Source organism: Schistocerca cancellata, chromosome 10 (genome assembly GCF_023864275.1).
Source record: "Schistocerca cancellata isolate TAMUIC-IGC-003103 chromosome 10, iqSchCanc2.1, whole genome shotgun sequence".
Classification (NCBI taxonomy): Eukaryota; Metazoa; Arthropoda; class Insecta; order Orthoptera; family Acrididae; genus Schistocerca; species Schistocerca cancellata.
This window is the reverse complement of record NC_064635.1, coordinates 76,904,131-76,917,344: the sequence shown is the minus strand read 5'-3', so window position 1 is coordinate 76,917,344 and position 13,214 is coordinate 76,904,131. Positions and strand designations below refer to the sequence as shown.

Below are 13,214 nucleotides of genomic sequence, written 5' to 3'. Positions count from 1 at the left end.
ATGACAAGAAGATAGAAGAAGTGGACAGTGTTAAATTCTCGGGATTACAGCTTGATAATAAATTCAACTGGGAGGAGCACACCACAGAACTGCTGAAGCGTCTTAACAAATCTCTTTTGCAATGCGAATTTTGTTAGACATAGGGGATATAAAAATGAAAAAGCTGGCATACTATGCTTACTTTCATTCCATAATGTCATATGGGATTATTTTTTGGGGTAATTCATCAAGCCAAGCTAAAGTTTTCCGGGCACAAAAACGTGCAGTAAGAATTACATGTGGTGTGAACTCAAGAACATCCTGCAGAAGCCTGTTTAGGGAACTAGGGATACTAACTACAGCTTCCCAATATATTTATTCCTGAATGAAATTTGTCATTAAAAATATATCACTTTTTCAAACCAACAGCTCAATTCATGGAATCAATACTAGAAATAAGAATAATCTTCACAAGGATTTAAAGTCACTTAGTCTTGTACAAAAAGGTGTGCATTATTCAGGAACACACATTTTCAATAACTTGCCAGCAGCCATAAAAAGCTTAACAACCAATGAAATTCAGTTTAAGAGAAGCCTAAAGGATTTATTGGTGGCCAACTCCTTCTACTCCATTGATGAATTTCTTAGTAAAACCAACTGATTGGTATATAAGTACAACATAACTTCTGCACAATTTCAGTGCAGTAATGTGTTCACTGAAAATTTGTGTGTGTGTGTGTGTGTGTGTGTGTGTGTGTGTGTGTGTAAGTATAATCTAACTTCTGCACCATTCCAGTGCAGTAATGTGTTTATTGTAAATAAGTATTACAGTAGTTGTATTACATGTTTATTACCTTATAAATAAATAAAAAACTTTTTTATTTTAAATTCAGTGCATTAGTATTTGTAAAATGACTCTTAGTGTTCATTAAAAAATGACGATCATTCCACTTGGGACCTGTGGAATGGTACATTAGCTTATTTGTTTTAGTTGTAAATATTTTTCATGTATTGTTGTTTTTCTGACATGTTCCACATCCTGGGGGACCTCCTCACTACGGATCAGTTGGAATGAAAGTAAATCTAATCTAATCTAATCTAACTGTAAGATTATCCACGTCACTTTGTTGAGCTGTACATCAATCAGGACACACGCATTTTACTCATCCTGATAGGTGCACAATATTCATCAACACCACAACTAATGTCAAAGTTGAGATTCTGAGCGGCTTTAGCAGTACTACCGCATGTGGCTAGTGCAGGTTTCATTATTAGTTGAGGGTGCACAAGATATATATTTTTGAAAATTTATGTCAATATTTTATATATTTTACAATATTTCCAAGGAAGAAATTTTTGATGAGGTAAAATTCTTACATTTATTACACTGTTAACTAATTTTGAATGAGCTTTGTTTATAGTAAGTTTCTTACATTTATTTACTTCTGTTCATTTGTTCCATGTCATTGAAGATTCTCTTCAAGCTGGGATACTTTGAACATGATGTATGACTAACTGAACGGCTAACTGTGTTATCAGAAGACGTGTGTTTTTTACAGGAGGCATTCAGGTTTGTAAGACCATCTAAAAAACTAAAGAAAAACCGATTGATGCCTAATTTGTCAGAATGTGAGAAGGAGTCCATGGCCGAAATGGTTCAGCAACTGACTAGTATGTCAGCTCCATGGTCACGAAAGTACGTACCATTAATTTACATCATATTATGTATAACTCATTGACAGTGGGGGAAATATTATCACAAATACAATATTTTCTGCCTCTGTTGACAAAGTTGTTGATAGGCACCCTTACAGTGGCGGTGGCAGTGGTTTGGAGGCAGCCTGTTCAGATCAAGGTATCTTTGTGAGTGGTTGCAGATGGACAGAGACGAAGCTTCTGTTTTGCTATTGTCATCAACAACACAAACATTACACTGGGCTAGATATGTACTCATTGTACAGGTTACATGTAAGCCACAGTGTCTTTCAGTGGAAAGTCTTGCACCAGGCAGAGACAGTAAGCTTGAATATTCAACAAACAAAGTTAACCATAACACACTTAAGGAATGTTCATATTCTGTGTATTACTTTGATAAGCACAAAGTTGGGATACATGGTGACAGGTGATTTTTATTTTATTATTTGTTCTGGCCATAAGACATTAACATAAAATTAACATCTTTCCCTATATACCTAACATATGCTGTTATAGTAAGCTACCTAATGTAGGCACTTCACATTAGACGTCATACACTATTTGCCTTGGGATCATTGAGTAAGAAATGAAAACATCATCAATTTGTTCGGCAAAAAAATATTAAAGTGTTATATAGCATGTTTTTTTTCTGTTGGAGAGGGTGCAGGTGGGGGCACTCACATTCTAAACAAAGCCTGTCCCCCTTGTTATTCAGTCTGTACATTCAGCCAGCAGAAAAGGAACCAAGGAGAAATTTGGAAAGTGTATTTAAGTTCAGAGACAAGAAATAAAAACTATACAGTTTGCTGATGACCTTGTAATTCATATCAATATCTTAAATATTATACAATATTTGCAAGGGAAAATTTTCATGAAGTAAAAGTCTTGCATTTATAACAGTGTTTACTAATTTGGGATGAGCATTGCTTATAGTATGTAAGTTTCTAACATTTATGTACTTCTCTTAATTCATTCAACTTCCTAGTAGATTCTCCTTCAGTGTGGGACATATAGCACATGATGTATTTCTAAAGGAATAGCAAAGGACTCAGAAGGGGAATTGAATGGAATGGGTAAAGAGGTTACGGTATGAACATAAATCATAGTAAAAAGAGTGTGATGTTCTCAGGTTAAGCCTTGCTGTGCTCAGCTGATTAGAGTTGGAAATAAGATGAGTTGCGCTGTTAAGGCACCAAATTGACTTATGATGGCTGAAGTAGAGAGGATATAAAATTTAGACTCGCAATAGTAAGAAATGCATTCTCATAAGTGTTTGGAGTGCAGCCTAATATGGAAGTGATACATAGCCAATAAAGAGTGCAGACGAGAATGGAATAAAAGCTAGTGTTACAAAAGAATGCTGAAGATTAAATGGGTAGATCAAATAAATAACAAAGAGGTACTGAATTAAACTGGTGTGAAAAGACTCTTATGGCACAATTGGACGAAAAGCAGGCACCAATTGATAGGGTGCGTCGAGGAATAGTCAGTTTGGAAAGGGAAAGAAGTGTGTGTGTGTGTGTGTGTGTGTGTGTGTGTGTGTGTGTGTGTGTGTGTGTGTTCATAACAGAGGTAAACTAAGGCTTCACCACTGTAAGCAGATTCAAGAGTATGTCGGTTGCTGGTGTTATGCAGACATGAAAACCCTTGCACATGTCACTGAATTAAAAAACATATTTTCTATGAAGTGTAAATCTGTTGCTTTGTCAAGATTAACTGTAGCCTAATGATACTTAACATCCAAAGAATTTAGCATTAGTGCTATTTTACATTCATAGATGTTCTTTTCAAATGAGTTTACCAATGTTAAAAAAATATTTTTTATGGAATTCGTAGATTAGGCTTTAAACTTGTGTTATGGGATACAATGTCCAGCTAAGGTAGGTAGAGCAGAGATGTCAACACACAGCCTCCTGACACGCTTGTTTAATGCCATCGAGAGCTCTCCCTCAGATGGCCTCGACTGTGGCATGTAAGAGTAATAAGATTAGGGTGTTAACTGCATTAGTATTGAGACTGGTGGGCAAAGGTTTCAGATTATGTAAAAGTTGCATAGGATGTGTAAAATGAATTTGTATGTTGAAGCAATTTTCAGGTCAGTACTCAACACAATTTATACAGATGATTATCCTTGCTGAGTTAGTAACTAATTCTGGAACTAGGTGAAAGAACAACTGTAAAGTGTTTTATGTTTCTACTGTGAGTCTCGAACACTACCAGCAAGATTTTTTAAGTAAAATGGTTGCCAATTAGGGAAATGCGAAGGAATATCATGATTAGCAGCAGTCCTGAAGCATGTGGTAATAAACTTTGTTAAATGTTAAGAATAAACATCATTTAGAAGCTGTTTCTGGATTTAGGAAAGAATAAAGATTGACACTATAAACTATGTTGAAACGAAAAGAATCCAGGTGCACAGAGAAAACATTCCTTGGTGTAGGAAAGGTTCAAAGGAGGATAGTTGAAGGTACAGGCAGTTTCTGAAAAATTGGTCTTATTATACAAGTCTTTATCTTCTGCTTGAATGAAGATAGAGACTTGGAGGAAATTTTAACTTAGGCATCAAAACTAAAAGTTTACCTCAACCTTAATTATTAGTTGCCTATTTATGTGGTTGGCGGTTGAGGTCTGGCTGGTGCTGGCTATCTCCCAGTTCAGCCCTCAGTGTGTGTCGAGCCGAGACAGGAAGAGGTTTTGCATTGTGTGTTTCAACACATGCAATTTAGTTACAACTGGACAGCACTGCTCCTCCTGCATTGTAAGGGGTGGCATCATTGGCCTCCGTGTTTTGGTATCTCATATTTGTTTTTTGCTAGCTTTTTCCCCATGGCTTCGACAGCTTACATTTCAGCTCATGTAATGCACACATCACCTACTCCTCCCCCCACTCTACTCCATCCCGTCCTTGTTATCATCATCATCATCATCATCATCATCATCATCATCATCATCCTCCTCCTCCTCCTCCTCATTTTCTACCCAACCACCTCCCTCATTCATTCATCTCTTTGTCAATAACTGTCTGCCCCCCGTTCATCTTCTTCTCTCTCCCTTGCCTGACCACCTCCTCCCCCCCCCCCTCCACTCCCTGTCCTCTTTGCCCTTTCCCTTCTCTATCCATCTCAGACTTCCCCAAATGATACCCACCCCCACCTGCAAAACTGGTCCACAAGCAGGCTGAAACCACTGCGATGACAGGCCTGTCATGCCTGGCAGCCTACATGTCTTGGGCCTTGAAATCCGATTTTTTGTCCCGGATGTGTAGGCTGTCCTGCCAAGCAGGATGATAATGCAGGACATCCTATACAGTTTGCCTGCATCTCCACACCTATTGGATCTCTGTGTTCATAGGCAGCACATTGCTGATACTTGTGAAGTTTGCTGTTTGTGTGTCAAATTTTGTTTAAATCAATACAGAGGTTTAGGAGGAGATCCTGGTGATATATATAGAGTGTGTCTCCTACGAGTCTCTAGGGGCATTTTCTCTGGTGTTTTGGCATGTATTGGTAGTATCATTTTTGTAATGTGTAGCTGGAGTCAGCCCAATAAATAATGATCATCAAGTCATGCAGCACCCGTTGCAGACGAAAAGCGTCGATTTGCTTCCTGCTATGAGCAAAATTATTTTTAAAGCAGAATTTTATGTGCCCATTCAATTGAGTGGTCCCAAATTAGTGTAGTGCAGCATTTGTTTTGTTGTTATGTATTAACAGGGACAGTAAAACAGAAAGAATAATTGGTACTCCAGTAATGACTGAACAGTGCTGCTACACAGCAGAAGCAGTCAACACATGCCTGGGCAATGCTGTCATTCCTGGAATACTGGTTATTCATCATGTTTTACTGTTCTTGTTAATACAGATCAATAAAACAAATATCACAGTAGACTAATTTGGTACTGCTCAGTCAAATTGCCCATGTAAAATTCCATTTTAAAAATCATTTTTTTCAAACCCTGAAACAAACTGTCCCTCTTAATACAGATCAATAAAACAAATATCGCAGTAGACTAATGTGGGACCTCTCAATCAAATAGGCACATAAACACCATTTTAAAAATCATTTTTCTCATAACGGGAAACAATCCAACACTTTCCATCAACACTGGGAAAGAATAAAGATATTGTACAATCTGAAATTGGACAGAATCAGGGTTGAAAGTGTGCGAAATTAATGTCAGAGGGATATCGGAAACAAAGAGTACAGTGCTTTCAATATACCTAACTGTGAGAAAGCTTTATGTAAGGTATGTATTGAAAGTGATAAAGTGAATACCTAATCAGTGTTTGGACCATTTTATGCAGATCTATCTGATTTTATGCACCGCAAATGAGGCAGCAATCTATGTAGTTTTAACCTGATGGATCTTCAGTGAAAAAGACTGTGTTTGAATGGCTGTGGCTAGTGAAAGAGTTTCCTTGCCAAGGTTATAATATACTAAGAAGTTTTCCACATGAAATGTGTGAAAACATACCTAAGAAGAGCCCTAAATTAAAAGGGGGAGGGAGATATCTCATGACAAGATAATTCACTGACACTCAAAAACGCTTTGGGAATATGAAAAGTGAAGTGTTAATATAGTAAGAAAGGTTCTGGTAGATTGTAAATATTTAGGAATAAAGGAGCCCAGTCACCACATAGTAGAAGCAGCGGTGAGTCAACAACAGGAAGACACAAAAGAGAGGGAAAAACACACACACACACACACACACACACTTACACACACACACACACACACACACAACTGCTTTCTTACGCATTTTGCTGCCTGAAGACACGATGCTGTAATTGCATTTGAAAGGCAATCTCAGTACTGTGTGTTCAGCTGGCGCGCACACACACACACACACACACACACACACACACACACACACACACACACACACACACACACACAGAGAGAGAGAGAGAGAGAGAGAGAGAGAGAGAGAGAGAGGGTGGGAGAGTTAGTTTTGTGTGTACACACACTTTAACTCGACAGAAAGGTGAAATGTGACAAGGTGTTTCTGTGGCTGTTGATGTTTCAGTACTTCAGTTATTTGTTGAATGGTCTCCTTTACTCCTAAACATTTACACAAGTGAAGCATTTATTATTGCCCATTCACCAGGTGGAGCACTTTCCAACTTCAGCATAACATCTTAGTGGTGGAAGCCAATCACTAGATAGAGTGCATTGCCTTAGGGAAGAACTACATTGAAAAGTCAATACGTTTTTACCTGTAAACACAATTTCCCTGCAAATCTGAGAACTTTTCACCTTGCCATCTTATGACTGATGAGGAATGAGTGCTATGCTTCATTCCACTGTGGCAGCTACGAATATTGCTTGCTCCATTTTGCATTTAGCCATTCTTGAGTATGTCTGTTGAAATTTAATTTTGATCTGCTTTCATCCTGTAGCGACTTTGATGTTATTCATCTTGTTTGGGTTTGCTTGACTTTAGAAAGTAATGCTTCCTGTTTTCTCAGATGCCTGGAGGATACTGATTGGGATTTGAAGGAAGCCCTCGAAATTTTTGTGGAACTTTATGAGACGAGCAAAATCCCAAAATCGGCATTCGTCAACTCAATATAAGACAGAAAAGTTACTCAGCTCTACAAAAAGAATCACAGTGCTGTGTGCATGTGTTGTTGACTATACAACAAAAGCAAGAACATGTAAAAAACATTGTTGTGACTGTGAGTGTGTGTGTATTTCGAGGTATGCAGAAGTTTGGGTGTTGGGTGGCAGTTATGTGTGGCATACACACTCTAAATACAACCATTCCAGTGTGGGTTATACACTAAGCTGTCTGTATGCTTGTAATTTTCAATAATGGGTAAATTAGGAAGAAAAGGTGCACACTTGGTCTGTAATGGTGAGTCCTTAAGCTACAACTCTTTAGGAAAACATAATTTCACAATTCTGGCATGTAATGTGGAAGTGGCAAGTGTTAGTGTGAACATTGATTGGTTCTTTTACTCACATTCCCAGTGTATGAATGTGTGTGTAACATATTCCAGTGCTCTCATCTCAAGTTCGTAAGAATATATGTGGGAAATCCTTTTAAAAAAACTTGATTTCCAAGTTTTTTGAGTTATGTTTTTTCTGTACTGTCTGTGTGTAAACACTCTCTCTCTCTCTCTCTCTCTCTGTCTCTGTCTCTCTCTCTCTCTGTCTGTGTCTGTCTTTCCACACATCCTGCATAATTTATCCAATATTTCTGAGCAATGTCATTCACGGGGCAGAGAGAGAATTTTGCGAATAAAGTTCACTTAACACCAACAAACCGAAACACTGACCACTGTCCAGCATGAAATCAAATGCTGCCTGGTGGTGGTGCGGACACATGACATGGTAAGAAATGTATAAAGTGTGTATGAGGCGTGATCAGAAAGTAATGGGAATTTTTTTTTCTTTAAAGAATCTTTATTTATTCATGAACATCAACTTTGTCTCTTTGAAGGTAAACCTTCTCAGATACAATACACTTGTAGCAGCACTTTTATCAATCCTGGAAGCACTTCTGGAACTCACTTTTTGTTATGGTGTTTAGCTCCTCCAGTGATTGTGTTTTTGTCTCATCAATAGTGGCAAAATGATGTCCTGTTATGGTTCTTTTCAGCCTCAGGAATAGAAAGAAGTCACAAGGAACCATGTCTGGCAAATGCAGTGGCTAAAGCAATGTAACAGTTTTGCTTTCTTCCAAGAAAATCATAAACCAACATTGAGGTGTGAATGGGAGCATTACTGTGATGTAATTTCCTCAAATGGTTTTGCAAAATTCTCATTGTTTTTTTTTTTAATTGCTACAAGCAAATGACACATAACTTCCACATAGTATTCCTTATTGATCATACAGCCATAAGACAGTAACTCCTGATGCACTGTCCATTTGTAATGGAAGAAAACTGTGAAAAGAACCTTCACATGTGATCGAACTTGTCGAATTGTTTTCAGTCTTGGCTCTTCGGGCAGTTTCCATTGGGACAACTGAGCCTCGATTTAGATGTCATACCTCTATTGCCATGTTTAGTCACCAGTTATAGCCTTTGTTAGAAGTTCTGGATCATTGTCAGACTCATTGACCAAGTCCTGAGCAATGTCTATGCAACATTGTTTTTGGTCAAAATTGAACAATTTCACAACAAACTTTGCTCTACATGTTTCATGCCCAAAAAATCTGAAAAATTGCTTTACATGAGTCAAAGGATATGCCGACATCATCAGCAACCTCTCTGATTGTGATTTTCCAGAATATTCTTTACTTTGTCCATATTGTCACCAGTAATTGATGTGTTAGGGCGTCCAGGCTGATCGTTGCCTTCAACGTCATTTCAACCCTCTTTGAAATGTTTATACCACCTGTAAACTATTGTCTTCCTCATAGTAGATTTGCCAAAAGCCACAGTCAACATTTTGAATGTGGTCTTGCACTTTATTCCTTTTTTCGAGCAAATTGTACTGCAAGTTTTAGAGTGTACTAATGCAATAGCCCCATACTTAAAAATCATATACAACTGCTCACTTGACAAAAGGTCCATACTCAAAGACTGGAAAGTTGCACAGATCACACCAATATTCAAATAAGCTAATAGGAATAATATGCTAAATTACAGGCCCATATCATTAACTTCGATATGCAGTAGGATTTTGGAACATATATTGTGTGTTTGAACATTATGAATTAACTCAAAGAAAACAGTCTATTGATGCAAAGTCATCACAGATTTAGGAAATATTGTTCTTATGAAACACAACTAGCTCTTTACACACACGAAGTTTTGAATGCTATTGACAAGGGATTTCAAATTGATTCCGTATTTCTACTTTTGACACTGTACCACAAAAGTGGCTTGTAGGGAAATAATGTGCTTATGGAGGATTGTCTCAGTTATGTGACCTGATTCATAATTTGCTCTAAGAGTGGTTACAATTCATATTAATTGGAGGAAAGTCATCAAGTAAAACAGAAGTTATCTCAGGTGTTTCCCAAGGTAGTGTTATAGACCCTCTGATGTTTTTTATCTATATAAATGATTTAGGAAAAATCTGAGCAGCCATCTCAGGTTGTTTGCAGATGATACTACCGATTATCGTCTAGTAAAGTCATCAGGCGATCAAAACAAATTGCAAAATGATTTATAAAAGATATGTGTATGCAACTGACCCTAAATAATGAAAAATGTGAGGTCATCCACATGAATGCTAAGAGGACTCTGTTAAACTTCGGTTACACGATAAATCAGTCAAATCTAAAGGTAATAAATTCAACTAAATACCTAGGAATTACATTTATGAACAACTTAAATAGGAAAGAACACATAAAAAATGTTGTGGGGACGGCAAATCAAAGACTGCATTTTATTGGCAGAACACTTAGAAAATGTTACAGATCTAAAGAGATTGCCTCCACTACACTTGTCAGTCCTCTTTTAGAGTACTGCTGCAGGGTCTGGGATCCTTACCAGATAGGATTAACGGAGGACATCGAGAAAGTTCAAAGAAGATCAGCACATTTTGTATTATCGCGAAATAAGGGAGAGAATGTCACTGACGTGATACAGTGTTTGAGCTCAACATCATTAAAACAAAGATGTTTTTTGTTATGTTGGAATCTTCTCACAAAATTTCATTCACCAACTTTGTCCTCCGAATGCAAAAAAATTTTGCTGATGCCAACCTACATAGGGAGAAATAATCATTGTACCGAAAGATAGAGGGGTTCCACCATCCCCCCCCCCCCCCCCCCCCCCCCCCCCCCCCTGCCTTTCTTCTTCTTCCGGCGCACTGCTCGAGATTGGAAAGATTGGAATAATAGAGAATTATTGTGAAGGTGGTTCTATGAACCCTATGCCGGGCACTTAAGTGTCATTTGCAGGTAATTGATGTAGATGTAGATGCAGATCCATCTTTTTCGAAAGTAAAAGTTTGCTGGGCACTCAAAAATACATATAACCTTTTTAACTGACAACAATAAACTGAAAATTCAAAACAGCTGAAAATGCATAGATACATCAGGAACACATGTACCAACAAGATAAAAAAGAATTTGAAAATAGGATGTATAAAGCCTGTGAAATTAAAAGATTCCCATTGCTTTTTGATCATATCTTGTACATGGAAGAGAGCTGAATGGGGAGATATACATACATAAGCAACTTTAACAAAGAACAGGTTGTTATGGCCAGGCACCTTCTAATGAGCATAACAGAAACAGCAAAGCTGTTTGCTTGCTACTGTTGTGAGCCTGTGTGGACAGTGGTTGAATGACAGTCAAATGAGGAGTAGATGAAAAACTGTAGGATCTGTGTGCCTCATTTCAGAACGTGGAGGTCAGAAGCTTGCCCACCTCTGTAAAACCGGGCAGGCTGCAATCTGTGGGAGATCTGATGACCGAGTTCAGTGCTGGAGCAGGCACAAGTGGTTCGGAACATTCTGTTCAGTGCACATTGTCAAATATGAGTTTCTGCAGCAGACGACGTCTCCATATTTACCTGACGATTACAGTAGGAATGGGACCATCGAGATTGAACAGTTGTAAACAAAAGTTTTTTTTTTTATTTTCAGACAGAGAGCGCAGTACAGATGTGTAAGATTTTAGACTAGCTGGTCAAATAATACCTGGACCATAAACCGATAAACATTCTAAGACAAAAAGGAAAGAAACGCACCATGAAAGAATTATCTGAATGGGGTGGAAATTGGTAAAAGTGATGTTCATGTACAGACAAACAAACAATTACAATTTCAGAAAAATTTGATGATTTATTTTAAAGGGAGAAAATCACAAACCAACAAGTCAATAATGCATTGGCCCACATCTGACCCATATGCAAGCAGTTATTTCACCTTGGCTTTGATTGATAAGAGTTGGTTGATGTCCTCCTGAGGGCTATAGTGCCAAATTCTGTCCAATTGACATGTCAGACCATCAAAATCCTGAGGTGGTTGGAGGGCCCTGCCCTTAATGCTCAGAAAGTTCTCAATTGGAGAAGGACCTGTTGTCCTTGCTGGCCAAGAAAGTGTTTGGCAAGCACCAAGACGAGCAGTAAAAACTCTCACTGTGTCAGACAGGCATTATTTGCTGAAATATAAGCCCAGGATGGCTTGCCAGGAAGGGCAGCAAAATGTGGTGTAGAATCTCGTTGACGTACTACTATGCTATAAGAGTGCTACGGGTGATAACCAAAGGTGTTCTGCTATGGGAAGAAGTTGCACCCAGACCATCATTCCTTGTTGTCATTTCCAGACACATCTGCGCCGGTCATCAGGGCTCAGTTCGAATGGGGCTCAACACTGTAGACAATTCTACTCCAGTCAATGGGATTTCAGGCCGAAGACTATCTGGAGATGTCCTGAATAGTGGTGGGGTACCAACCTCACTGTTGCCTGCCATACTTTTCTTTCCATTGCAGGACACCTGTGGTTGTCACCCGCAGCACCCTTACACCACAGGGACAATATTCTGTGCCCCATTTTATTGCCCTTCATGGCAAGCTATCCTAGGCTTACATTTCAGGAAGACAATACCTGTCCACACAGGGTGGGAGTTTCCACTGCATGTCTTTGAGCTTGCTAAACCCTACCTTGGCCAGCAATGTCACCAGATCTCTCCCTAATTAGACATGGGGAAACTGTTCTTTTCAGAGTTTGGATCAGAACTGGCCATTCACTGGAATGAACTAGTTCTTTTTCGTGATTAGCCACTCACCATTCACTCACAAAAATAAGTAAAAGGAAGGTACATTGCCTTCTTAATTCAGTCACTAAACCAGTATTTTTTATCTGATTTGGCCGTATTTTGAAAGAACATATAAAGAGGAGCGATAATTTTGTGTTAAATCCCTAGTAATTTTCAGATACAACAGTTTTAAAATTCATCTGCTGCAAAAGTTATAAATATTACAACAAAATAATAAATATTTTTTATCAAGTGGAAAAATTTTAAGAATGAAGACTGATTCTTGTTATATTTTGATATTTTTATTGGGAAAAATACTATATAAGCATTATAACAACTGTAATTGAAGTGTATCTGCATTTTCCTGGTTGTGACTTGCTAGAAATTGACTAATAGTTTCACTGTACTCCTACCAGATCGAAGAAGTCTCGTGTGTAATGGTGGTAACTGGTTGAGACATGAGCTCTGTTTTTTCTTACTGAACAACCAACACTTTCATTTCTGCAACAGCCATCATGTTGCAGTTCTGACATATTTTGTCATCTGAAAATCCTTGCCTTTTAATCGGGAGTCAAGTAACGTTGCTTGGCTGACCATTTCGTTGCTGGAAATAATGCCAAACCACTCTGGTAACCCTTAAGTATATTATCAACCAGTGAGTTTGTTTCTTGAGGATACTCTTTTTTTATTGCTATTTCATTAATCTTGGCAAGATATTCATTACTGAAACTGAGACTGTTTCGTGTGAGGGCACCTCCTCGGTTACGTCATCAAAAATGTTCAGAATCTGTAAACCCTGTTGCATTATCTCCCAGCCTGTATCTTGTAAGTTCAAGGTGACAGATTTTCCACCTAAAATAGTGAGGTAAGAAATTA

General features: G+C 38.2%; 1 protein-coding gene across 4 annotated transcripts in view; it reads left to right on the top strand.

The window, feature by feature from the left end:
• Positions 1-7,739, top strand: part of LOC126106899 (nuclear RNA export factor 1-like) — a 299,293-nt gene extending 291,554 nt beyond the window's left edge. For 2 of the 4 annotated variants that reach the window (XM_049913313.1, XM_049913314.1), the window contains exons 15-16: positions 1,539-1,675; positions 7,144-7,739. In XM_049913313.1, the coding sequence (XP_049769270.1) occupies positions 1,539-1,675; positions 7,144-7,249 (243 nt within the window). In that variant the 3' untranslated portion in view covers positions 7,250-7,739. The remainder of the gene's footprint in view (positions 1-1,538; positions 1,676-7,143) is intronic. The other 2 variants (XM_049913315.1, XM_049913316.1) reach the window with 1 other exon arrangement.
• The last annotated feature ends 5,475 nt before the right edge of the window (positions 7,740-13,214 follow it).